At 40.4% G+C, this 27,879-nt stretch overlaps 3 protein-coding genes across 4 annotated transcripts in view; all 3 read right to left on the bottom strand.

The window, feature by feature from the left end:
- The window catches only part of ASB3 (ankyrin repeat and SOCS box containing 3), a 151,791-nt gene extending 135,571 nt beyond the window's left edge, over window positions 1-16,220 (bottom strand). For both annotated transcript variants that reach the window (XM_067705061.1, XM_067705062.1), the window contains exons 1-2: window positions 16,088-16,220; window positions 5,947-6,026 (exon numbers count right to left, since the gene is read on the bottom strand). In XM_067705061.1, coding sequence (XP_067561162.1) covers window positions 5,947-6,026; window positions 16,088-16,210 — 203 coding nt within the window. In that variant the 5' untranslated portion in view covers window positions 16,211-16,220. The remainder of the gene's footprint in view (window positions 1-5,946; window positions 6,027-16,087) is intronic.
- On the bottom strand, window positions 7,317-16,225 carry GPR75 (G protein-coupled receptor 75). Its single transcript, XM_067705067.1, has 2 exons — window positions 16,088-16,225; window positions 7,317-11,812 (listed from the first exon to the last, which is right to left on the bottom strand). Exon 2 carries the CDS (start codon window positions 11,714-11,716, stop codon window positions 10,094-10,096), a length of 1,623 nt encoding a protein of 540 aa, XP_067561168.1. The 5' UTR covers window positions 11,717-11,812; window positions 16,088-16,225; the 3' UTR covers window positions 7,317-10,093.
- Window positions 16,226-19,429: 3,204 nt separating this feature from the next.
- The window catches only part of PSME4 (proteasome activator subunit 4), a 98,654-nt gene continuing 90,204 nt past the window's right edge, over window positions 19,430-27,879 (bottom strand). The window contains exons 43-47 of the mRNA XM_067705060.1: window positions 27,207-27,362; window positions 24,146-24,314; window positions 22,276-22,409; window positions 21,448-21,586; window positions 19,430-20,970 (exon numbers count right to left, since the gene is read on the bottom strand). Of these exons, the coding sequence (XP_067561161.1) occupies window positions 21,452-21,586; window positions 22,276-22,409; window positions 24,146-24,314; window positions 27,207-27,362 (594 nt within the window). The 3' untranslated portion in view covers window positions 19,430-20,970; window positions 21,448-21,451. The remainder of the gene's footprint in view (window positions 20,971-21,447; window positions 21,587-22,275; window positions 22,410-24,145; window positions 24,315-27,206; window positions 27,363-27,879) is intronic.

The following is a 27,879-nucleotide window of genomic DNA, read 5'->3' as shown; positions in this document are numbered from 1 at the left end:
ATCAAAATAGACAGTCTTTGCCTTATTACAGCGTTTTTCTAATGGAGACAGCCAGTAAACAATTATATGTAACTATTATGAACTGAAGTGTGCCCCCCAGCCCCCAAAATTCATGTTTGAAGCTATAACCCACAATGTGACTGTATCTGGAGATAAGGCATTTAAGGAGGGAATTAAGGTTAAATTAGGTCACAAGGGTGGGGCCCTAATCTGATAGGACTGGTGTCCTTAGAAGGGGAAGAGACACCAGAGACCCCTAAACTTCTCCCTCCATGCACATACAGAGAAGAGGCCACATGAGGACACAATGAGAAGGCAGCCTTCCACAAGCCAGGAAAAGAGACCTCACAAGAAACCAATCCTGATGGCATTTTGACCTTGAACTTCTAGCCTCCAGAATTGTGAGAAAATTAATTTCTGTTATTTAAGCCAGTTAGTCTGTGGTATTTTGTTATGGAAGCCCGAGCAGGCTAATACAGTAGCATAATGTTGGGTAATGATAAGAATCATGAAGAAAATAAAGTATGGCAGAAGGATATATAGTGATGGGGTGGAAAGCTATGTTGAACATGGAAACTAGGAAAGGCCCTGGGGGAAGATCATTCCAGGCTGAAGTATTCCTGGGGGAATTAATTCCCTGACATGAGAACAAAATGGAGGCGTGCGAGAAATAGCCAAAAAGGCTGTGTAGCCCAAGCACATTAGGCAGAGTACACATGAAAGGAAATGAGGACAAAGAGGAAACCAGGGGCCAGATTATTAGGGCCATGTAGGCCATAGCAAGGACTTCAGATTTTGTTCTAAGTGGGATGGAAAGCTGCTGGAAGGTTTTAAGCAAGAGAGTGACAAATATGATTTACTTTAAAAGGGTCACAGACACAGAGGAAGGAGACTGTGGGAGAGAAAGACTGGAAGGTGGGAGAATGGTTATGAGGCTAGTTTAACAGTCCAGGTGAGAGATGGTGGGGGTATGGGCTAGAAGGGATGGGGTTGAAGGAGGTGAGAAAGAGTTGGATTCAGAGTATATTTTCAAGATAATTGAGGATTGCTCTATCAATTAGATGTGGCATGCAAGAGAAAGAAAAGAATCAAGGGCCCTGACTGAGCTGTGCACTGGTCATTGCGGTGCTGTTTACTGAGATGATAAAACAGCAGGAGGCACAAGTTTGTGGGGAGCGGGTTTGAATCAAGAGTTCAGTTTTGTACATGTCTATTAGACATCCAAGTGGAGACACTGAATAGACAATTGGATAGACCAGCATGGAGTTCAGGGAGGGTTAGGATTAGAGAGATAAAATGAGTGTCATCAGCATTTAAGTGGTATTGAAAGACTGAATATCGTTAATCACTGCCAGCACCTGCTTCTCAATTTACAGATCCATATTTAGGGGTGGGAGAGGAAGTAGGGAGCTATTTTCCTATCTTTCTGCTCCTCCTTTCCCTTCTTCATCCCCTCAAAAATTACAACATCTGGCTTCAAGCCCTCACTTCAAGAAGACTTCACACTTGGGCCGGTGTTGCTGACTGATATACACTGAAGCACATTCCCCAGTCACCTGCTGAGGCAGAGTCCTCTCACTGGTGGAGCTTGGCTGCTTTGGCTGTGGTTCTAAGCTCAGTCTAGGCCTGCCCTCTCTAAAGCCTGGATCCCTGGAGGAGGTGAGCCTTTTTCCCTGACCGCCAACCTGCCTCTCCTCACCATTCCACAGACCTGGTGTCTTCACTGACTCTCGGCCTTCCTTCAACTCCAGTAGGGAGGCAGTGAGAGCAAATCTCTTTTACGGGACCATAGACTTCTTTCAGTAATGAAGAAGAAAAACAACTGCTTTAAGTGAATAAGGGAGAGAACGCCTACTTCTGGGAGTCAAAAGTCCCACTGTAGTTTCCATGTATCATTGCCACTAAACTGAGTGAAGAGAACGACCTTGAAAGGGGAGCCTCCATAATCTGGCCTGGCTAGGTTATGGAGAATTACTCAAGAATGAGCCCAAAGTCAGATCTGGTGGGAACCTGAACCTGCCAGCACCCAGGAGTGCTACTGGTGGCCAAGTGTAGAGATCTTCAGACTGGGGTGCAAGTACCTTGAGCATGAAAAAGGGATCCAGTTTATAGATGCTCATTTTCAGGTCCCTACAACTGAGCTGTCTGAGAAGGCTACTGTGCCTTACTCTTTTAAGACCTCATGCTGCCCTTTCATTACTGCCCCTTCCCACTTTAGAAAAGAATTCCCACCTGGAATCTTATGAGGCCACTGCTTCTGGAAGTAAAGAGTTCCTAACCAAGGAACTATTTAAAATCTTAGTTTTAAAGAAAGATCCTTAAAGTATTTATCAAGGGACCATAATTTTGTGTTTTCCCCTAGCTTATACTAAACACCATATATCACCAATTCTAAGATAAGCATTTTTTCACATTGTAACCTCTCTGAAATTGGTGTATCTTACCGTCATGTAAGCCCAATGGTTGCTGTTATTACCTGCACTTGTGCATTTTCACAATCAAAACTTGTAGAATGCATATTGGACATATAATGGAGCACTTTTTTATCACCTAAGAAGCAGAGCTGTGGGGCGAAAGTGGACAGTGGGTGGTGAATCAAATGAGGTTAACAATATTCCTAAAGCAGAAGACAAATTCTTTTGTCTAGAAAAACTCTCTAGGTCAAGTAGATGAGTTTCTAAATTTAAACCTATCACCCAGAGATACATTCCTTGTTGCCAATTTTGACAACTTAAAAACTTCTGTAAGGGAAGTCTGTAAGGAAACGCTCTATTCCCAGCTCTCTTATTTGCTAGGTTGACTGAAGGCAATTTTCCTCTACATTACTTTCCTTGAACAGATACAGGTTTATGAGTAATTTCAACAGTATTCATAAAATGAATCTGCTCTTCAGAAGTTTGATGATATGATCATTTCAACAGAAAAAAATAGAAGGTAAAACATGTACATTCTGGTTACAACTATGTACAAATGCATGCGTATATAGTAATAAAGTTCTGAAGTGAATTTTGAGTAATATCTAAAATCTAATTTATTGAATTTTAAAAATAACACTCCCATAGAAACTCCTAACTGACCTCCACTTTAACAACCCAGCAAGTAACAAGTTCTCTCTTCCCTCTATAAACTATTCTGCAGGGTACCCATGCACACCACATGCTAGTAGTCTACTCTCTGTGTATAAGCACTTTTGCTGCCATCTCTCTCCAGATCAAACAAACAAACAAACGCAATCAGTAAGAATATAGATTTGAACTATACAATCAATAGGCTTGAACTAATGGACCTGTAGAAAACATTTTACCCAACAAAAAATATACATTCTTGGGACTTCCCTGGTGGCGCAATGGTTAAGAATCCGCCTGCCAATGCAGGGGACACAGGTTCGATCCCTGGTCCGGGAAGATCCCACATGCCATGGAGCAACTAAGCCCGTGCGCCACAACTACTGAGCCTGTGCTCTAGAGCCCGCGAGCCACAACTACTGAAGTCCGTGCTCCACAACTACTAAAGCCCGCGCGCCTAGATCCCATGCTCCGCAACGAGAAGCCACCGCAATGAGAAGCCCACACACCACAATGAAGAGTAGACCCCACGCGCCACAACTAGGGAAAGCCCATGCACAGCAATGAAGACCCAACGCAGACAAAAATAAATAAATAAACTTATTTTAAAAAAATACACGTTCTTTTCGAGTATACTCAGATCGTTTACATAAACTGTCCATCTACGGGAGCATAAAGCAAATTTCAATTTTCAAGGGTTGGAATCGTATATATCTCATTTGCCACAAGGTCGTTAAGTTAAAAAATCAATAATTGAAATATCATTATTGGAAAATTAAGAGAATCACTTCTAAATAATTTGTGGACCCAAAGAAAAATAATAATGGAAATTAGAGCATATTTAGAACTAAATGATAATGAAAATAATACTGTAGTAAATTGTATTATTGTCCCAAATAGTTTCTAACTTCCCTGTATAAAATTAACATCCCTGACACTTTCTCTGCCTTTACTGTTTTATTTTTCTTCATAGAACATATCACCACATAAAAATTACATATTTGTTTACCTGTTTATCTTCCTTAGCCTAATATAATTGTCATGGGAATAGAAACTTCTCTCGTGTTCACCAGTGTATCTCAAGTTCCTGGCACATAGTATTCAATAAATATCCATTGAATGAATGAATTCTGTTATTACTTTATATTTGGGGGTTCTCTTTATCAATGTTAGTTCTCTTCTTTAGTTCTCCGATATTAATGTTGCCATTCCCTTTTTCTTTTTCTTCATGTAAGCTTAATCTACTTTTGCCTCTTAATTTTTACATCAGTTTATCTTATGTTTATCTATTCCAAGCAGCAAATTTTGCATATCTTTTTTTTTTGGCGGCGCTGTGCAGCTTGTAGGATCCTAGTTCCCCAACAAGGGACTGAACCTGGGTCTTTGGCAATGAAAGTGCAGTCCCAACCACTGGACTGACAGGGAATTCCCTGCATATCATTTTTAAAAAATAGTTAGTTAGTTAGTTGCACCAGTTCTTAATTGCAGCAGGTGGGCTCCTTTATTGAAACTTGTGGGCTCCTTAGTTGTGGCATGCAAACTCTTAGTTGAAGCATGTGAACTCTTAGTTTCGGCATGCATGTGGGATCTAGTTCCCTGACCAGGGATCAAACCCGGGCCCCCTGCATTGGGAGCACGGAGTGTTAACCACGGGGCCACCAGGTAAGTCCCCTATTTTTTTTTTTTTGGCGGTACACGGGCCTCTCACTGTTGTGGCCTCTCCCGTTGCGGAGCACAGGCTCTGGACGCACAGGCTCAGCGGCCATGGCTCACAGGCCCAGCCGCTCTGCGGTATGTAGGATCTTCCCAGACCGGGGCACGAACCCGCGTCCCCTGCATCGGCAGGCGGACTCTCAACCACTGCGCCACCAGGGAAGCCCCTTACATATTTTTAATTCAAGGATTTTTGTCTTTTATAAACGACAGTAAGCATTTACATTTATTTTCTTGCTGTTTTAATTTCTGTAATCCTGCTTTATACTCCCTAAATTTTGTTTTCTTAGTATTTCCTTCCCTCCACTATTTTATAAAAGTTATATATTTTCTCAGACTGTGCAATATGCTAGCGGAGGGCAAAGGGATAGGAAGCAGGGAGTAGTGGAAGTTACAAAATACCAACCACAACTTCCTGATCAGAAGCAAGTAAGGCCTATATTAGCACCCATATTTTCTCCCTTATGAAACATTTCAACCTATTTCTTGTTCTTACCCTGTTTTCTCTGCTACTTTCTATAAGATGTGTTTGTTGGTGGTTATTGGGCTGCACCCCACAGGCCTACAAGGCCTGTGCTTGCCCAGCTTCAAGACTGAAGAAAGAGCCTGGAGTCAGCAACAGAGACATCAGTGTGAGACAGGCTGGGACCTGGGACCCTTTGCTGCAGTGCTGCAACGCTTGCGCCTGGACTAACATCTCCTGGAGCAAGAAAATACTGATACAAAGAAAACTATAAGGGACTAAAAGTAGCTGCTGTCCATGCACAGTTCCGGCAAATTCTAGACAAAAGATACAAAAAGACCAAAAATCCCCAAATGCCACTTCTGACGAGCTGGAAGTAAAAACAGGGTGTCGGGAGCAAAAGCAGGGTACTGCACATGCCCCCAGCACTCAATACCAACAAAGGGGTGGGCAAAACACCTAAGCCACCCCTCTGGCCCGACCCCTGGTCACACCCCTACCCTCAACCCCATATAAGGAACCAGCTCCCTCCACCTTGGGGAGTGAGCAAGGGAACTTGTTACTTGTTTTCGCTACCCTCCTGCTGCAACAGAGGCGCCAATAAAGCCTTGCCTGAATTTCTTGACTGGCCTCTTATCAATTTCTATTGACTGGGGAAGGCCTAGAACCCTGGTATCAAATGGTTTAATGGATGGGGGAGCTTACATGTCTGAAGCAAGGTCCTGGAGCGACAGCCCACTGTGTGTGGTGGACGACGGGCAGGACACGGCAGCAGTCTTCGCTCCCTGTGGGGGGAATTACCAGTTATAGGGGAATTGACATCAGGTGGGCTCATTAGTTACCAGGGAAACCAACAGGGGCATGCCTCTTATCAAGCCTCTCACTGCCCCTTTGATAAGAACAATCACCAGCTGGGGCAAGTTCACAGGAAGGTCAGTCATGTGAACAGGGTGCAGGTGAAGCAGGCACTGGTTGGGCAGGGGATGTACAGAGAACAAGAGAACAGTCATCTTAAGTGGCCTGACCATACAGTGGTAAACTTTACAATTTCATCCTTAGGTTACAGAATATAAAGTTGAGATTTTTGACTGAACCAGAAGAGTAACATTACCGAGGAATAGAATAGTTGATCGGACTTTGCATCTTTCCTCTGGAAGAGAGGAGGCATGTTTTTGTTTAAATGAGAGAAGTTGCATTATTTCAAATGGGAGAGTTGGTGTTCTTTGGAAATATGGCTAAAGGAGCAGCTATAAATGTTGAGCATCAAAAAGATGGACCATTGTGGACGGAGTGGATTGGAACTCAGTATCTGTTCTGAACCTCCTTTTAGTTTACCTTTTTAGTGTAACTACACTTTCCAGATTCACAGAAACTAGGGTTAAATGTAAATTGGGTTCTGCCAACTAAATGCCTGGTGCCAAATTTCTTTCTGCGGCACTGCTTTGATGTTTAGCATTTGCTTTGGAGGTGTCAAGAGGGTTAGTTGTAGAGGTTGTGGCAGTGCAGCAGCTTCCTGATCTCTCTGGATGTCTACTTCAACAGGTATCCTTGAAGTCCAAGGTCCAAGGAGGCCTCCTCACTCCTTCCCTTCCTGGCTGTAGCGGAAAAAGCATCTCTGCTGGCTAGTCAGACTGGTACTGTTTATTCTGGAATGTTTCCTGCAGACATGTCATCATAGAGCCTTGACCTTTTAATGATTGAGAAGACATCTGATTTCCGATATTCAGTTCTTTTCTGCTTAAATTAATGTTTTCTGATTCTTAAAACCATGATTGATAAACTGAAATACCCAGAATTCCGTATCTTTTTCCAGATTCATTTCATTTTAAAGAAGTTTTTGAAATGGTTAGGAGTTTTCCCGCTGGGTGATAAACTTAGTTTAGTAAATAATTAACCTTTGGAACTAATTATTCTTGATTGTTCTGAGCACAAATGCATGCTACACAATGTGGTCAAACAAGTTATTTGTCTTTTAAGGAAAAGAACACTCTCTGAGTTTCAACACTGCTATTCTCCGATGGTTTTTAAATGATTGACAGGAAAGTAAAAGTATTGCAGTCTGATGTTCAGAAATGTTAGGTTTTTCATTATTTTTATTTTCCAAACATTAGTTTAAAAGAACATTAAAAGCATCAGAAATACAAATCTGACCTAATGGTTAACATCAGAACAATTTGCATCACAGTAAAGCATCAAGAGAAATAATTAATATACCCTGCTAATTAGTCATATTCAACTGAATTCTCATTACTTTTATAAAAGTTCTCATTTTAGCCCTTATGGAAAAGTTATATATGTCTATTTATATCTTTATCTCCATATAGACATAGATATAGATAGACATATATAACTTATGAAGAGACAAGTTACATATATCTATCTCTGTATCTGTATCTACATATATCTACACATAGACATAGATACAGAGATATAAATATACAGGAAGGCTAAGAATCTAGCCTGCTGTGTATTTCATGCAAGTTAAATCAATAATTTCTTGATGAGCATAAAGAGACCGAACACCTCATATGCACATGCTTATTGTCTTTATGCTATGATTTTTACCTCCCAAAGATGGGTCAGATCATCTCAGACTCAGAGGTCACAAAGGAAACCTGTCATTTTTAGTTTTACAAGTAGAAATTACTTTTTAAAAAATCTTTTATTGAGTCACATTTGAAATGCCTGGCCAAAAAAGAGAGTCATACCTTAAAAAGTATGAAATAGCTTCTTGATTGCAATGTTATTACTTATAAAGCTGTTTGGCTTATTGACTTAAATACGAGGTTCTGAATTTAGACAAAAGTTTCATTCCTAATTTGCCACAATTCTTCAAATGATCTTGGGAGAGGATATTCTATTTCTTAATTCTTTGTTAAAAAGAGGTAATATACGAACCTACCTCATGGAAGTATTAATAAATGAAAATAGTGTTGTATTAAAAATATAAAAGCACAGTTGAAATAGGTCGTAGTGACTTCCAAAAATAGCATTCAATTACCAAAGGAAAAAAAGAAGAGTGTATATTTCATCTTCTGTTATAAAATTTAACAGCAAAAATAAAAGGACGAGAGAGAGAAGGACAGAAGGGAGAGAGTCCTAAAAGGTGAATTTAACAGCAAAATAAAATCCATATCTCATACTTAAGCCTCGGAAATAGAAATGACTGGTTGATCCTGGAAGGTAAGAGTTATTAGATGAGACTGAGCAGAGTTCTAGCTGAGTACCAGCTGTCTTCTCCATGCGTCTCATGACCTCTGTATTTGGGAACAGCATGGGAGAGGATGCTATAAACTGAACACCTTTCATCCAAGGGACAAAGTACCTTCCAATCTGCAATAACTGTTCTTGAATATAACAATTTATAAAGATAGGTTTTGTATCTTGATGCTCATCTTGTCTAGAAGTTATAGTTCCAAAATTGTATTGAGTTCAAATGCCAACTGTATAATGAAAACATTTTTACATAAAAATATAAGTTTACAGTAGTTACGCTAGGAATCACAGAGTATATAATAAAATTAGTTTAAGTGTAGAAATACTTAATCTATTTTGCCTTATTGCCCATTTCCAGTTTAAGATTCATGGGAGAGAAATAACACAATTAGTTTGAAAACAGATCATCTTAAGAATTTTTCTACCATGGTAATATATAAACAAAGACCAAAAAATTTTTCTAAATAGTTACTTAAGATAGTCTTCGTCAGGTTGTTAACAAGTCATTCTCACACAGAAGGAAAGCATAGATCGAAACACCCCCATCTCATCCTTATGCCTTCTTGTACATACAAGAGTCTACACACAACAGTCTAGCCTGCTTCCCACATAACAGCACCCTGATGAGATGACCACCGTTAGTGCCTACTACCCCAGGGAGAGCACCCCTCTACTACAGATGCAGTCCTCCTCACTAGGTTTCTTGGGTAAGATCATTCTGAAATAGAATAATTCATTTTTAGCAAGAAAAAACAGACTTCTGCGGTACGCAAGCCTCTCACTGCTGTGGCCTCTCCCATCGCGGAGCACAGGCTCCGGACGCGCAGGCTCAGCGGCCATGGCCCACGGGCCCAACTGCCCCACGGCATGTGGGATCCTCCCGGACCGGGGCACGAACCCGCGTCCCCTGCATCGGCAGGCGGACTCTCAACCACTGCGCCACCAGGGAAGTCCCAGACTTCTTTTTAAAAGAACTATACAGCTACTCAGCTGACACAAAATAATAATGTCTACAATTACAAATGGTAATAATCTTAATACCCTATTCTTAGTTGGCTGTCTTATGAAAAGAAAGTAACTAATGCTTGTGTATTTTTGGTAAAAATAGTTATAGATAATACATTTCTGATTTTCTGCTTTAACAATGTGTTATTTATTCCAGTAAGCCTGCAACCAAAAAAAGTATATTGATCCCAATTCAACACTTCAAAGAGTCAAAATTTATAATTCAGTTAATAAAAATAATGCCTCAGTAAAGATGATACCTTCACGTTCTTTAAAAATTCCAGCTCATACTTACTTCAAAGAACCATAACATTGACTCAAATGACCATAATCAGTTCATTCCCTACTTTAATACAGTAGCATGATCATTCCCTGGCATCTATTTAAAAGTTTAGTACAAAAGATTGGAGCACAGGTCAGGTGTAAAATAATAAACTTTTACATCAACGCTTAAAACGTCAAGAAACTGCAAAGCAAACGAATAGATGCTAATACTTCAGACAAAAGGGAGTCATTAGTGTCAACTGTCTAGGTCTTTAAGTTTTGATGTACCTCTGGTCTCACAGAATTTAAAAAAATCAATTAGTATCAGAAACAAAAACATTTACATAAGATTCTCTAGCCCCCATGACTAAACAGAGGGGACTGGAATCTGCTTGGCTGAAGTGCTATCATACTCTTGCATTAAATCATTAGTGGTGTGATAATGCATGGCAATATATGAACTGGCAAATCCAAAAGAATTTACTGGCTGTAAGTTATGTGGGATGCTCTCTTCCTGGGACGGGCTGCTGTTATAGATACTGTAGTACGGCTCAATCCGAGTGTTGATGGGGGTTGAGCTGCTCTGACCATAGTGTTGATGTCCAGCAGACATCTTGGGACTGACCACACTTTCCTTCGAATGACTTGGGCCACAGGCCTGGTCCACAAATTTCTTCTGGGGCTTTGGAGACAACATGTAGGCAGAGTTTGTTTCATGATGGGAGGATTTGTTTCTGTTGACTTCGAGGTTTCCCTTTCCCATGGCTCGAAGTCGAGTCTTCTGTTTGCAGCAGAAAAAACCCAGGCCTATGTACTGCAGACACCACAGTACTTTCCTTCTCAGCCCTGAACTGTTCCGAGAATATATAAAAGGGTTTAATCCTGACTTGAAAAATACAAGCGTAAAACCAAACAGTTCAAACTGGTAAAGGATGAAGCTCCCATTGCTGGACAGAACCACCTGCACCAAGGAGATTCCCAGTGGAAGGCAGCACACCAGGACCGACAGCACAATGATCACACAGGTGACCACCGCCTTGGAATCCTTAGCCGTGGAGAGATTGACAGCCGACACCAGCTGGAGCCGGCTGGCCGCAGGGGTTGCCAGCTGGTTGGGACTCTTGGTGTATCCGTGGGTCTGAACGTGCTGCAGTTTATTGTAATTCTGGTTCCTGTAAAGAGCTGGCATGGTACACTGGATAGGATCTCCACCTCCCTTCACAGGGGCCCCCATGAAAGGCTGTGGTCTGGAAGCATCAACTGTGATCACAGGGGGGCACTTTCTGACTTGAGCATTTTTCCGCAAGGTCTGAGCAATCATGATGTAAGACACAGAGACCACAGCAACACAAAAGGTGAAATCGACCACATAGAGAGACAGGATGGCTTTCCCTTCTCGGGCAATCAGACTGGACATGGGAAGGCAGAGGTGGGACTTGCTGGTTTTCAGGGTGGCCAAGGTGGCGAGTGTGAAACTGGTGGCCCAGAGGAGCAGAGTGAGGAGCAAAGTGCAGAGAAAGGAGGCCGTGCGGTTTGGCTGCTTCCCCAACACCATGCGGAGCCGGTGCAGGGCAATCACCGCCACTGTCTTGAGGGACATGATGATGAAGCCGGAGCTGGTGAGGTGGAAGGTGAAGCAGAAAGCATCTGGTATGCCGCTGGCTGAACTGAAGAACAACACGAAGGTGAACATGGGGGCCGTCACGCCACAAATGAAAAGGTCACAGAAGGACAGGTTCAGGACCATGAAATCAAAGTTGGTTCTGAATTTCCTGAAGGCCGGATCAAAGAAGGACAAGAAGACAATGAAGTTGCCGTAAGAGCCCAGGCAGAAGATGATTGCGAGCAGAAAGGTACAGCTCACCAAGGTGGCCGTGTGGATGAGGTCCTGGAGGTCTTCCTGGACAGCAGTGCTGTTTTCTCCCTGGGAGTGAGGCACATGTAGCAGGGTAGTGTTGGGAGCATCCTGAGGGAGGTCTGTTGAGTTCATCTTCAGAGAGAGATGACTTCCTTCTGTGTGAAGGGAGTCAGGGCCTCAACTCACAGATGAGCGATATTTGACAAAAGAGGCCCAAGGCAGAAAAGCCTGTGCACAAAAATGCATACCCAGAAACAGAAAGGAATTAATGGAGAAAGAAGAGTGACCTCATGATCTTTTACAAAAGCACTAGACTTTTTCAGCTCTGACCCAGTGCCTAGAAAGCATTTCTCCTTGCAAAGCCCCACACAGGAAAGACACAAAGACCTCAAAATACATTCATCCAGCTGATTTCAGGTTTTATGACACAGTGGTTTTCAAACTAGGTTAAGCATCATCTGGAGAGTGGGTTAAACAAAAAACAGATTCCTGGGCCTCACCCCTTGAGATTGTGATTGAAGGATGGGTGTGCAGATGTTACCTTCGGAAACTCTGCAGTGCCAGACACTGTGAAGACACGAGAACATGATCTCTCCACGAAAGAGATCACAATCTAGTTGGAGGAGATCAACCTATGAAATTGCAGCCAAATGTGGCAAATCAGCTGATGGCAGCACACTGTGGGAGGAAAAGAAGGGGGACATAATCCAGCCCGGGGTGAAGGCTGACAGAGGGTAAAGCAGCTCTCGATAAGGAGGAGCTAGTTGGGTGGAAGGCGAGGGGCAGGGAGTGGGGTCAGACAGGCTGGCAGAAGGCGAGTAGGTCTTTGCAGCAGAAGGACTGAGGCAAGAAACAGCACGTGCTGTGCTTGATGCATAAGCAAGAGGCTACTTTTGAAGTGTATACTGTGGCCTTTTACGTAACTCCCACACATCACTAACAAATCCGACTCCTCTTCCTAGGAAGAATCCTTTATTTTCCGTTATTTATATTTTCTTCTCCCTATTTGTGATTTTTTGGCCAACTCCACACTCTCCTTTGGAAAAGAACTTTGTGTAGGACTATATTTGAGAGGGAAAAAATGGAAGTAATGAAGGGTGTCAGAATTATATCTGAGATTTACAAGGGGCGAAGCACCACTTTGCAAACTCTATATAAATGTGAGTTGTCATTATCCCAGCAGGAATATCTTCGTGGAGAAGCAGGAGGCATGCACCCATTCATGCATGCATTCACCCAGTTTATATCTACCGTGTGCATACTCTCCTCCAGCTTTACGCTAGGTACCGTGGGTACAGAGATGAATAAGACACAGCCTCTACTTTTAAAGAACAACTTCTTTTTTTCTTGGTCCTTTACTTTCTTAACATTTTTTTCCATTTTGCAATGAGATTTAAAATACACTCACATAATGTTCTGTTGTCCCAAATCCCAAAGCCCTGTGTGGCCTGGTGCCCATCCCGCTCCCAAAGATGCTTCCAGTGGTACAGCTTAAGTTGTTCCTTGGAGACTGGTGCAATGCTCTTGGCAACCAAAAATAACTTGCTTTAATCCAGTATTTTAGGAATAACCAGTGGTATTGGGGAGGTCCATGGGTGATGTTCAGAATATTTAACCACCAGCTCAAGCTGAGTCCCAGAGGCCTCCAGCTGTCCTAGGATTAACCCTTTAGTTGCTGAATCATGGGGTACAGAGGAAGGGGCCTGGTTAGTGAGGTATTACTGGGGCCTCCAAGCAGGAGCTATGGACCACCCAATACAGAAGTCACCCAGCATTCAATAATAGGTACAGCTGTGCCAGTGAGTATCAGACAAATTTCATTCCTGGGGAGATCCATAAAACTAACTGGTGTCCTTCATGAAGGAAGAAGATAACCTCTTCTACATTCTCAATGGTCAAAAGTACAGATCATAACAATATAATGAATTTCTCCACTGAGAAGTAGGACCAACTTTTCTGTACTTTCCTGATATAAAAGAGATAGAAAAAATAATCCTGACCTTTTGTTTCTTGATGATTAGAATTAAAAAATAATAATAATGGATAGCTTATTATTTTCACTTAAAAGAGTATGTGCCTGTTTCTGAACCCTTTTTGATACCTGTGTAGTGAAAAAAAAAACCTTTTACTGTTAATTTTTTAATTGTTAATTGGAGGATTGGGGTTAACTGATGAAAAAAGAAGTAGAAGAGAAAATCCAATTTGTGGAAGCAAGAAGAGCAGAAAGGTGATACTACTGTTTATAGCAAATTCCCCTGACCCCGAAGAGAGAAGCAGAAATTTGGCTTGGGGAAATTAGAATGATGAAGAGTCTGGAATTAGGATGCTAAGAAAAATATCGAGTAAGTGGGTAATAAAAAAGAAGTGGATGATGGAAGTTATGAAGACCCCAGGCTGGAAGAAATTTGGAAAGGGGAAAATGGAATGATGAGGCACCAACATTAGTCAAAGATAAGAGGCAGAAGGAAAAAAAAAGGATTTGGAGGAGTTGAGGGGCAACTTTCACTTTCTATCCAATTATAATTGCTTCAATAAACTTAAATTTTTTCAATACATTAAAAAATAAAGTAGACTTCTGGGTCAGGAATATAATGATCAGTCCTATCATTAGTATGTTCACTTTACTAAGTGCTTGTGATGTGCCAGGCACTGCTCTCAGTGCTCCACACTATTAATATATTGAATCGTCAAAACAACCCTGAGATAGTATAACTTACCTCTATTTTACAGATGAGGAAACTGAGTCAGAGAAAGAGAGCACCTATCTTAAAGGGGTACAGTATGGATTTGAACCTAAGCAGTTGCTCTCTAAAGGCAGCACTCCACCACCAAGCTAAACAGAATAGCAAAGCAATCAAGGCAGGGAGTCCCAGTCAGAAGACAGTTACAGCAGCTATAGTTTACTAGGTGGTTATTATATGCCAGGCACTTCTACTGGAAGCTTTACATAGGTTATCAAACTTTATTTCATTCTCATTATAATCCTGCGAAGTAGGTATTGCAATCCCTTCCCAACTCAAAGTTCCTGGAGCCCAAAATTTGAATACAGACACACACACACATACTTCCATGTACCTTTTTGGCAAGGTTGAAAAATTATGGTTCTGGTATAAAGTAACTATAAATCATTCTGATTTGGGATAATTAGAAAAAAAAGGAAGGAATCAGAGGCTGGAAAGAGAAAAGGGAGAAAAAGCAGAAGACAGAACAGAAGTAAAGGTTTGGGCAGAGAAACTTTAGAAGCAGTAAGGAAATGGAGGGAAAGTAAACCCAGGTCTTAGGACTAACTTCTGAGACTTTAAGAAAGAGGAGGCTGAGATGACAATTTGGGGAAAAGCTATGATAGAAGAACTATAAAACTCACTTATTTGGGGGAGAGAGGCGGTAAATGAATACCTATCTGCTACTTACTCCTAAATATTAAATAAAGGTTACCAACATTCTTTTCAATGCAAGCATACAAGTTACTCTTTATCTCTGGGACCATAAACAAGTTCTGGAAGAAGATGTAATTGAAGTAATAAAATCAGAGAAATTTTAAGTTGGAACACCAGTCTTAAGAAGAAAACATATTAAGCACAGTAAGAAGGAATGAATTCATATCATATGCATCTTATTACAACTAAGAAAGAGAGAGCCTAAAGTAAGCAAGAAATAATAAGTGAAAATTGTCCAGCAATTTCTCATTAGGATGTGTGTGAAGAGCCTCTTGATAATCTAGTGTGCTGTCTTAATATTTTAGTACATATTAAAACATTTTATATGAGCTTTTACAAGTCAACTCATGACCTGGATTCTTCCAACTCTTGTTTTCTCATTATATCCTCAGTTCCTCGAGGGCAGGCATTCTCAGTCTAACCAACCCTCACAAGAAAACAAGGTTCTGTACTATTATTATTATTATTCCCACTGTATTTGTATTGATCAGGAAAACATCAGGGAAGTTAGATGACTTGTCCAAGGTCACTAAGATTCAAGCCAGATTTATCTGATTTCAGAGGCCATGCTCTTTCTCCCCAGTGGAACTACCTTTCGAAGCCCAGAGCAGCTGATAGGGTCGGGTCTGTCAGTGGATGAGGGAGAGGGGAGGCTGTGGAGCACCTCCAGTGTGAGGATGTTGTGGGAGACTTCTGGGAGGGCACAGCGACCCAGACCAGGGACTTGAGATGGGTAGGGGCTCCCCTGGCTGGGGAAGGTTATGGTAAGGAGGGCCTAGGTCGGTCCAGGGAAGCTTGTAAAAGATGCAGCAGAGGGTTGGTGAGGTGGGGAGGGCTCAGGCAGGGCATGGGCGGCGGGGGAGGGGTTCCACGGGTCCCGCGGAGCCGGGGAACCGACAGGGCAGGCGCGAGATGGTTTCCCCGCAGGCCGCGCCAGGAGCGCCGGTGCACGGCGGCCGGGCCTGGACCTGTGCGGCCGCCTCCTCGCTCACCCGGCGGCTTCTCAGGGCCCGGCCCTCCCGGTCCCCGCGGGGTCGTCCTCCTCCAGGGGCCCGTGGTCTCTCACCTGCCCGGTGGCCGCAGCGCCGCCCCTCCTCCTCCATATCGCAGCTCGGACCCCAGCTCCGCCCGCCGCCCGGGAGGATGCAGGGCTAGAGACATCATCGCCATCGCCGCCGCCTCCGCGCATCCCGGGAGCCGCGGCAAGCCGGGGCGCGGAGGCGCAGTCACGGAGACGCCGAGGGCGCCGCCCCCCACCCCCACGCCGGACACTCCGGCTCGGCGCCCCGCCTGCCCCCGCGCCCTCGACGACTCGCGGGCCTCCCGTTGCCCCGGGGCCCGACCGCTCCCGCCGCCCCGACCTCCGTCCTCCGCGCCGCGCGAGGTCTCAGGCGCGTCGTTTTGCCGCTCGGGCAGTGGCGGCTCCCCGAGGCTGTTACGAGCTGACATACCGAGGAAGAGGGGGAGCGGACTAGGTGGAGAGGAGGGCAAAGGTGGGGGCACCGACGGACACAGCGCGACCCATGGGGACCTTGACCCTTAGAGGGTGGAGACCGTGGACAGCGAGGCGTGGCCAGGCTTCACGTCGGTCTTGGCGGGATCTGGGGGCTTCCCAGGCTTCTGGTCGGCCCGCCACCCACCTCTCCCCATTCCTGGCGCTTCCTAGTCCGCCTTCCTAGCTCCATTCTACGCTGTAGCTAATACTTCTTCTCCTAGATTAAACTGGCGTTGTCGTCCAGTTTGGTACTTTGAGACACAGAATCTGTAAATCAAGTCATTGCAACAGACTTTAAATCAAACCAACTATAACGTAATTTTTTCTCCTCTCAGCTCTCTGAAAATATTAATGAATTTATTGAGGGAACTCAGCAAAGGGCATAACTACTAGGAAACAAATGAAAAGAGCAAAAAAACTACCCATGCAAATGAAATAACCAAGCCAAGAAATCAGCGACGTTACTCAATGCTGTGTTCAATGTAAATCAACTTGAAAAGCAATGGTGCAATGTATGCAGCTAATTTTAGCAAGCAAGGACACAAAACAAAAAATTTACCAGCCTCTCATTCTAAAGTGCACAGTATGTCCAAAATAATGAACTCATAAAAGTGGGTTTTAGTCTCAAGAGTTAACAAGTAGCATTCCCAAGTATGTTTGTTACTCTGGGGACAAAAGAAAGCCAGTTAAACTCTTTACTACTTCAGTGTCCCAACCTGGGTAACTAGGATCTTACTACTTTTCTGACCTTCTCAGAGGGTACCACTTGGAAACACAGAGTGCTATTTGAGCGTTCTTTCCTTCACCGAGTGCCAGAAAACCAGAAAGTTCCATTTAAGTGAAGTACTTAGGACACTGCTATTGAAACACCTATTTTGGCCGATAGTTCATCTTCTAAAACAGAACAGTTCAGCACCAACAAGTACCAAATAATTGGATTTACACATATATTTTTCCCAGCCACCCCCACCACTCTGCTTTCATCAAGAGAAAATCAAGAGGGCTGGATAATTTATGAGGTAGATACCCAGTCCAGGTGTTGACTATGCTATCAGAATTCAGAAATAACTTCAAAAAAAAAATTTCACAAGTTGTAAAGGATTCTAGAGAGCTAGAAGAGGAAATCTGGAACCATCCAAGTTCCAGAACTAGTAAGCACGATCAACAAGATGAAAGCTACTATGATCATGTCTACAAAACGTACCAGCAGTGTGTCAAATTGGAAAGAACATTGGTTTAGTAGTCACAAAATGGAAATCTACAAATAAACAAGCAGGGCTGACTCGAAGTATGTTAAGATATGATTAGGCTGTCAATTGGCAGGGAAACCAACATTCTAATACACACTATCATTGACAATGCAAATTGACACATGCACTTTGAGGAAAGAACATGAGAGCCATTAAAATGCTTAGATTCACGACCTAAAAATCTCACTCCTCGGAATTTATCCTAAGGAAATACCTGAATAAAAGAAACAAGTTTTAAGTATGAAGGGATGAAAATGTTCACTGCAGTGTGAGCTATAGTAGAGAAAACTGAAAACCTTGATGTTCAACAATGAGGGAATACCCAAAACAGTGACAGTAACAAGGCAAATGGCCCTTGGCCGCAAAAATAACTACAAAGTCTGTAGAAAGTTTTTTTCCAGTAAGACAAAATTCCTCACTGGTTTTCTCTGGCCCCATTACTAATCATTAACATTAAGAAAATAGGTAGGTAAAATTTCCTCCCAAATTTTGAAACACAATTTGCAAATTCTTTTTTAAAGGATTCATTCAGAAACTAAAGATTATTTATTGGCTCATACAACATTAAAGATACAGGCTTTCTCCTCCCCTTACTTCCTATCACTCCCCCACCACCACCCATCCCCACCTGAAACCTGCCTTAGCTCAGTCTTCCAGGCCCAATCAGCAGTGACTTCTAAACACTGGTCTGCCTACACACACCACCCCCCAAACCCATAACACTTGCGTTCCCTTAACACTGTTCCTGCTAGCGTTCTCCATTCTTTTGAATGCAAAATCCATTTAAGAATTTAGACAATAGTGGCCATTCATCCCTTTTCTCTCCCTCCTCCTTTTCATTCTTGAGGCCCCCGATAGAAAATTTAGGAATTAAATAATTCACAATATAACCAGTTAGGGTATCAAAGTAATAAGCAACTTCTAAGCCTGGTATCAGAATCACATTGGGCATGTGATTAAGGTGCCCCGCTTTTAGGCCTAGAGTGGGCCTTAGGAGTCGTCACCAGTGGTTCTCAATCCTGGCTGCACAACTGAAGCATTTACGGAGCTTTTAAAAGACTTTTAAAGCTTTTAAAAGACGTTGATGCCTGAGTCCCAACCACAGAAATTCTGACTGAGGAACACAGTGGGTGCCCAGTATCTTATATTTTTTAAATTCCCCACTTTAGGAACCTTGCCTATGGCAGTGTATGTTCATACAGCTTGGCTATGAAAAATTGAAGTGGTCAATACAACATAAAACCTCACTGCTCAAACTGTGGTTTCAGGACCAGGCATCAATATCATGAGCCGGGGGCATGAATTAAAATTCACATTCTAGGCCCATCAATTTGAGAATCAATCATTTAGACCAGTGTTGTCCAACAGAACTTTCTGTGATGATGAAAACATTCACCTGCCTATTTAACAGGGTAACCACTAGCCAAAAGTAGCTAATGAGAACTTGAAATGTGGCTATTGAGACTGAGGAATTTTTTATTTAATTTAAATGTAAATAGTCACACATGGCTATGACCTATTGTGCTGGACAGGTCTGATCTAGATAATTCACTCTGGTCGGAGGGCATGAATTTACGGATCCAGATCTATGAATGCAAAAGGAATCCATGAGGGTCACTGGCTACAGAACTGTCTTCTCCTTGTAATGAAGACAAAAGCCAGGTGTTAAAAACAATCCATTTATTGGGTTTTAAACTAGTTACACAATTGGAATAATCAGTTTGGCACTACACTATACAGGGATTACGCCTGTGTATGCTGACACTTAAATACTGTACCAGGACCTCTGCTGTGCTTAGGTCTGTATCGAGTCATTCAGCAAGTAGATACTAAAAAATATACCGTAGTGTTCCTTTAAGGAAGACTGTACAGGGCGGGCTGCAAGATGACATTCACCAACTTGTGAATTACTTGAACCTAGAAGATACCTTGAGTTCTATAAACTGGTCATAGGCAAACATGTGGTGTTCGCATTTAGAGATGCGCACAAAAAGTTACATAAAAGTTCAGACATTCTAACGATAAATAAACTCAAAAAACCCACACCTCAGCTTTTGTAACATGAAAAGATAAAGAAAATAATTTTAAAACACAAAAAAAATGGCATTCAATTGGTACAAAAGCCAAAAAAATCACTATAATAAAGAGCTATATGTGTATCTTTACAAATTAATTACACAATGGTGTTGTGTAAGAGGTTGCATCTGTACAAAGTCTTGCCAATGCTATCTCTACAGTTTATACAGTCTTTTACATCTATGTAACACTTATTAAACAAGTCAAATAAATATTAAGACTTATTAGTCTCAACGATTCTGCAGGCAAAAAAAAAAGAAAAAAAAAGGAAAAGGAAAAAAATTAAAAAGAGAAAAAAAATTACAGAATTTCCACAAACACAGCAGACTTCCATTAGTCAAGTGTAACAGTTTTCAAAGAGGGTCAAACAATATTTGCAAAGAATACAGGTAAAAATCAACCAGTCAGGGTTTTTATTGTTGTTGCTGTTTATTTGCAAAATCACACATTGTATACATATATATCAATCAAAAATTTATTCACCAAACCCCTAGTTTTTCAGCAACTGCTCTTCTATTCAGCACCAAAAACTCCAGTCTGTGGGAAACACGTGGACACAGACTTCACTTCTGTGTCTTGGTCGAGCAATCCATCAAGTCCTTGGCTGGGTTCAAGACTTGCCCTCTTTTCCTTCCCTCTTCATGGCTCTCCAGACCCAAGCCTCTCAAGGCTTCAGATTTATGGCCCACAGGCCTACTACCATCTAAACCCACGGCCATTTGGAAAGAATTCAAAATAATTTGAGATGAATGAAATGACAGGATCTGTTATTACAGATGGGCCTTCTCCATTCCAAGTAAACTGTTACGTAATGAGTTCCTAGACTCTGTCTGGTCTTGGATGCCATGATCATACTGGGTAATTATCTCTAGTCTGAGACATTATGGCTTTGTCTGATGCCTCAAAGAAAAAGTGATTAATATTCCGGAAATACTTCTGGACAAGTTAGGAAATCAAATGGCAGCTGAGAACCTGTGGAACGCAGACTAATGAGACCAAACACAGAAACCACCAAAATGATGAGAGCTCAACAGAGGCAGGGTTTTAAAACCTGCAGAAAGCCACCACAGATGGTACCTGAGGATCTGGAATTTTTGATGAAAAGAGCTCGAAGTGAGGACTACTCATCTGTATCAAGGAGGAAAAAAATTTCAGTTAGACAACAGGACATCCAACTCTAAGAGCCCAGTAAATGAAATCTTCATTCATCCTATCTCAGTAGAAAGGTTTCTGGGTCCTCCCTCTTTAATACAGAATGGATGATAAATACTTAAGAATCCAGATGAAATGTTTTCACAACTGTAGAACCTAGAATCCCTACGACAACCCAAAATGGCCAGGCCCCACTCAGGAGGCAATTAAGAGTAAAATCTCTTTTCTTTTATCTAACCATAAGCCCACTCATGTATATAGGCCCAAAAGCAGTCACATCAATTCTCTGCTTAATACCTAAAGCAGAGAAGAAAGGATAAAATGCTCTGGGAACTTAACTTCCACTGGCCATAGTAAAAGTCATGAAAGAAAAAACTTAGGAATACCTGCTTCTCAGTTATCAAACCAATGACATTTGAGGATGTCAGACTTCTTTAAACTTTGCTGCCTCACCTTTCTATGCATAATAGCAGGGTGACACGAGGAGATCGGTGAGAACAAGCAGCTGGTCATCAGTGAATTGCTGTTTGTGTTCTTGCCAGTTGTCATGGTGCGTCCTTCGGAAATTGGATAAGGTCTTTTTTACAGTCATCTGTAGAGTAGGCAACCCACATACATTTTATTTTAACCTCGCCAGGGTTATATTTAGGATACCTTTAGCTAAATAACAATCCTTCTAGACTTCAGATCTTACACTTCACCAAGAGCTACAAAACCAATAAACCAATCTTACGTCAAAGAGCCACCAAGCTTACTTCTTTAGAATTAGTACTAGCTGCAATTCAGGACAAGCGACCAGAACTCGTACCACATTATTAAACCAGTTTCAATATATACTTACATCTATTTATCAAAGTGAAAAGAACAAGGTCATTGGTCTTCCAAGTTGTTTAATGTAGGAACACAGGTGTTCACTAAATAATACCATCACATTTTCCTGTTTAATATGAGCTCCCAGTTATATACTTCCTAGATATAAAATGCTAGTGAAATAGAAGCATAAAATTTATTCTGACAACACTGACAACATCTTACTTCCACTGGACTTGGAGGGACAGAAGCTATGGTAATTTCCTTGTTACCAAAATATCTCAAATATACAGGCAGCAGGGTCTCTGCAAGATTTTAATAATTATTGATGAGTAACTTGGATCTGGCAGAGGTAGGAGTAGTAGCTTTATCAAAGCAGAAGATCCAGAGTATAGAGATTAGTATAAATGGTTTCTTACAAAATATCACTGATAATATATGTGCAAAGAAACTAACAAGGGAGAATTTTACCTCAATAGGCTGAGGATCATTCAGGTGTGCACTGAGATTCATAAGGAGCTGGGGCATCCAGGTGGGAACATCGTAAGGACTAGAAAGAACACATGCACCAAGTCCCAGCACCCCAGCATGGCGTTTGACCAACTCTGCAAAGAAAACAGTAATATATGTGCAAATATTTACAGGACTCTATTGCACTTGCTACAGTGAAATAAATTAGTTTTCGATCATACTAGTTGTTTCCAATGTTTGAATTTCTGCATTTAAAAATGACTCTGTATGCACACATATCAAAAACATGATTTTAAGGCTAAACTAAAAACATCCTATAGCCATCCCTCAATGACAGCATAATTATATTTAGGTCCAGAAATGTGTCATGTATTTGGTAAAACTAACATAGTAATGGCTTTTTCTGAGCAATTCATATCATACGTGAAAGTGCAATCCCTGATCCTAAAAAAATCGCCAGTCAAAATTAGATCCCACTTTTCTGGATGTGACCACCTCCTACAGACTGCATCAATTCATTAGGTAAACACACCGTGAATGTGGAATGTCTGTATTCCGCAAAACAGAACTGCTATGTGTCTGTATTCTACAGGGCCTCTATTCTTCCTTTTTAGTGACAGAAATTACATTAAAGTGCTTTCAAATTCTCATTGTTTTTTAATAAAGATGTGTGCATGTATGTGTTTGTAAGTCTATTATATGTGTATACATGAAACGCCGTGGATAGGGAGTTGAAATTAAGAAAAAAGGGAATTTGGAGTAGTTATAAACAATGCCATTTGGTTATAACAAAAACCTAAAACTACTTTGGTACTTCATTATTGAAAACACAGTTTTCAAGCAAAAAAACTAGAATATATACTGGTATTTTATTGGAAATTGCTATTAGGTAATAGCAAAAATCAAAACCCTGGTAGACACAGAGAACAGACTTGTGGTTGCGGGGCGGAGGGGTAGGCGGGAAGGACTGGGAGTGTGGGGTCAGCAGAGGCAAACTATTAAATACAAGATGGATAAACAGCAAGGTCCTACCGTAGAGCACAGGGAACTATACTCTGTACCCTGTGACAAACCAGAATGGGAAAGAACATGAAAAAGAATGTATACATGTATAACAGTCACTATGCCGTACAGAAATTAACACAACACTGTAAATCAACTATACTTCAATGAAATTAAAAACAAAATTAAAACCTTGCTATAATCAGTACTTAAGAGCTTCATATTCCAAGCATTTTCTGCAAATTCAGTCAGCTTCCCACTTACTAATAGCCTATGTTTTCCATTCTTGTGACTATTTGTAGATAACAGTGGCAAGATCGGATGCTTCTTTGCAATCACATTTAAATTTCTCTTTAAACATGACACAGTCATCAGATCTCATTCTCTTGTTTACCTTCATGCTCAATTAGAGTGGAAGGTCCTGTAGAATAATGAGTGCTCTCACCCTCTATCAAACGCCTAGGGAAGTAATGATTTTCCTCTCTCCAAATGAAAGCAAGGCTTGTTTTGTTTACTTATTTTTTTTCTCTTAGTACATTTACACATAAGTTATAAATTCTAAAAACAAATATTTTAGATCCTCCAAAATAATTCTGGATACCTCTCTTTATAAAGAGATTTCAGGTGGGTGGGTACAGGCTTGATTTACTACAATAGTTGTATGCAGCCATGTACACATTCCTTTGTACCTCTCTCAATTTCAGCTTTTACACCCCAGGTCTTGCCTTCTATATGCAAAGCTTCTCAAAAGCAGGGTCAGCTATTCCCGGTACCTAGCATAGACCTAGGCACATACAAGCATTCGATAAATATTTGTTGAGTTAAGCCTGGTTAATTCCCAAAAGGTGTTTTCCATCAGTCTTGTTACCTGCAGAAGGAATCGTATTCGGATCTCCTACAAAACCAGGGTCTCGTTTCCTTTTCTTCGGTAGTTTTGTTTTGCAAAGTTGCTCAAAATGAATCTGCATAGGACTGTCCATGGTAAGGAAGTTACACTGTAACAGACCACTTAAGGTGGTAGCAGCCATTTCTCGAACCTATATAAGACAATCACTTCCATTAGAGCCAAGATCCTAAGCCTGGGGAGGTGAAGAGAGTGGTAAGGGAACTGGGGTGGGGATTTTCCCTGATATTTGTATACAAATTGTGTAAATACTCTTTTGCAGTTTCTTAATAGAGATTTCATCAGATTCTCAAAGGGTCTGTGGCCTCAAGATGGATGAGTCACTACACCAGGTTCACAGAAAGTTTAATGGTTAACCATGCTATACAAAATTAAATTTCTCCATACATTAATTATTTTCTCACTGACTGATAGTTCTTATCTGGGGTGTAACTGTAAAAGCAGTGCCAGAGCCTAACATTAAAATACAATTTTCCTAGACTCTACATCTCTTAAAACAACTGCTGTTGTTGTTTTCACTGGTAATAAAGATACAGGATAATTTCTATAATTGGCATACATAGTAGAGATTTATATCCATTTTAACTCATGAATTTCACAGGCTGTTGTCAGACTATAAATACAGTTTATAGAAGTACTAAATGAAGAGTGATTAACAGTCCATTTCAAATTGAAATGGGAACTCAAGTTTTGGGAAGACAAAAAAGCTGTAAAAAGTTATCTCAAATATATCACAAAAATTTCTGCTAAATAGTCGTAAGGAAAGGCAATAATAATTCGAAAAAAAACACTCAAATGCTTTGCTACTTATTCATTCAAAAGACTTTCTTAAATTTTTCAATGTGACAGTTTGGGGGTTCTTAACATATTCTTTGCTACTTTTATTACATTATTATATGAAATACATTATAAAATGTTTTATTACTTCATACTTGGTTGCATTATTTCCTTTCATACCATGATTTATTTTTATACTCAACTATTGACTAGAATGCTTTCAACTTCTCACTACTATGCTACAAAACACTTAATTTATATAATTTTTCCATATTGCAATGTATTTTCTTAGGACATGGCTAATTCTAAGAATTGGGATTACTAAATTTCAATGTATCTCCAATTTAGTACTATTAATTTTGTGGCTACTGGTTGCTTTTCAAAAAGCCAGTGCTAACATATACTATGATACAAAACTAATGGGAATACTAGGTTTTAACTTACCAACACTGGTTATTATTATTACACATTTTTGTCTTTGGTGGGTGGAGGACATGAAACTAAGAGTCTCATTGTTTTAAGTTTGTATTTCTCTGGTCATTAAGAGAGGTTTGACTTTTGTTTACTGCTTATATTGTTTTCACCCATACATGTATGATACCACCACCACCATCTACTCCTCAAGGTCTTAATGGTCTTATGTTTTTCTCTAGTTTGATGCTTGACCAATTAAACTGATAAGTTTCTAATATTCTTGTGGTCAGATCTGTCCATCTCTGGATCTGTGAAATCTATTGACTTAAATACTTAGGATGTCATTCTCGGCTCACAGTTCACATAAATATCCAAATTCATTTCTCCTACTTTCTCTAAGTAAAAAGTATGTGCTGGGGTGGGGGTGGGGGTGTATCTATACTATATCTGGAATACACTTCAGTGTGAGATGTTCTAATCTATTTTTTTTTCTCCAAACTGCTATCAAATTACCCAAACACCTCTAACTGAATTGTTCTCTTTCCCAGTAGTGGCATCTACTTTTGTGATATTTTGTTCCAAGGGTCAGTCTGTACATGTCTATAATAATTAACTTTACAAGGTAAGCAGAAAAGGTATTTAGCTTTTTATCTATAAAAAATTTCCCAACATTTCTAAAAATTTTCCTTTAAATCTAATAAAGTTTTCTTTAAACATTTCTCATTTAGATTACCACAAAGTTTTTTTTCCCCAATATTATCATGAATACTTCTGGCTAATTATTACTGATATTCAGTACCACATGTTTTAAAACGGATAGTTTTAATAAATGTAATGCTTATGTTTATAGTAACAGCTAAGTTTAAGCCTACTACATGGAATAAAATACAAGAATAATCTATAAAAATGTTCTAAAACATGGTCCAGAAAACAGTCCGTTTAGCTATAATATTTAAAGGTAGGAAACACTGACTTTTGAGATTTCCACCTTTCCATTTCCATTCCTTTAAGTTTAATGAAGAAAAAATAAGAATAGTCTAAAAAAATTTACAGATAGCTGCAAATATTTTAATCAAAGGCTGTCAGAGTTATAACCACTGGGTGAGTACCCTAGGAACTGGACATATCTGCTCCCAGAACACAAGAAAGCTGGAATGCAGAATGCATAGATTCATAAGGGAGGTGGAGAAATTTCCATTCTCAGTTTCCTAGGGATACAAATCTATTTTCAGTGCTCTCAAATAAAATACAGATAATTACTGGGAGTGCTCCACTATATGGAAAACCCATAAAGTCCATAAAATAAAATAAGCAAACATTTCACAAAATTTTCAATTACATTTTCTTTACCTAAGGCCAATTTAGACAGTTATATCTTATTTAATGCTACTTCAGCAAAAAAGCTGACTTTAATTTCTCTACCAAGGAAAATAAAAAGGGACAACAATCTTATCTTAAATCTACTGAATAATAGCACCTATGTGTAGATTTTCATTCTCTTGAAACTGCTCTCATACACATTCCTATTAGCCCTTTAAAAATCAGTAAGGTAAGTAGAGTATTATCACCTGCAATTTCATAGATTAAGAAAATTTTGGTTCATAAATGTTATCTGCCCAATTGCAAAGAGAAGCCAGAACAAGAACGTGTCCAATGTTTGTTTCCATCTGTACTACAGGAAATGATTGGGGTATCAAAACTAATCACATAGGGCTATGTTAAAATTAAAGTTACTTTTACTTTACATATCAGTGTGTAAATACTTCTTAAAAGAGGTGCCATAATGCTTTCTTTAAATTTATTAAATTTCGGTTTGCTATAGCCTAAATTTTACCTCTAGCTGTTCATCCTCCAAAAGACTTATAACCAGCCACCTGATGTCTTTAACTGCATCTTCATTGTTTAGGAAAATAAAGAGGTTATAAAATACCATGGTCTGGAGGTAGGTCAGTACTGTATATCTAGCATGCCAAGAACTGCTTCTTGCTGTCTGTGGATGAGAAATTAGTAGAAATAATGAAAACAGTGCTGACAAGAACATGAGATGACAGTGAAATGACAAATAATATAGACTTCCAATATAACTCTACTTTTACAGGTATAGCTAGAGCAAGCTCATCTTATACTTCCTTCTAAACAAAAGGTTGCACAAGCTATTTCAGGTAAAAGTTAGTTATTCTGAATGTATGAATGAATGGTTGAGAGTAAAGGGAAAGGAACACAGATAAAAGTCAATTTTAGAAGAATTATTTATAATTAATTACTCTTAAATCCTCCAACGCTTGCACATTATTTTATTTTACTTTTGACAGTAGCTGGTAGGGTAATGAAAGCAAACAAAATTGAGAACTACTAAATTCTACTGCAAAAAAATACCATTTGAGGCTGTTAAAAAATATCTTTCAGGGGAAACCATGGGAACATGTCCATTTTTTATATTATATAACACATGTGTAACCTACATAAAGCTGAGCACATAGTACACTAAAAATGCAGCCACAGGACTT

This window comes from Pseudorca crassidens, chromosome 14 (assembly GCF_039906515.1).
Source record: "Pseudorca crassidens isolate mPseCra1 chromosome 14, mPseCra1.hap1, whole genome shotgun sequence".
Lineage (NCBI taxonomy): Eukaryota > Metazoa > Chordata > Mammalia > Artiodactyla > Delphinidae > Pseudorca > Pseudorca crassidens.
The sequence above is the reverse complement of the archived record's forward strand: the minus strand, read 5'-3'. Positions and strand labels throughout refer to the sequence as shown.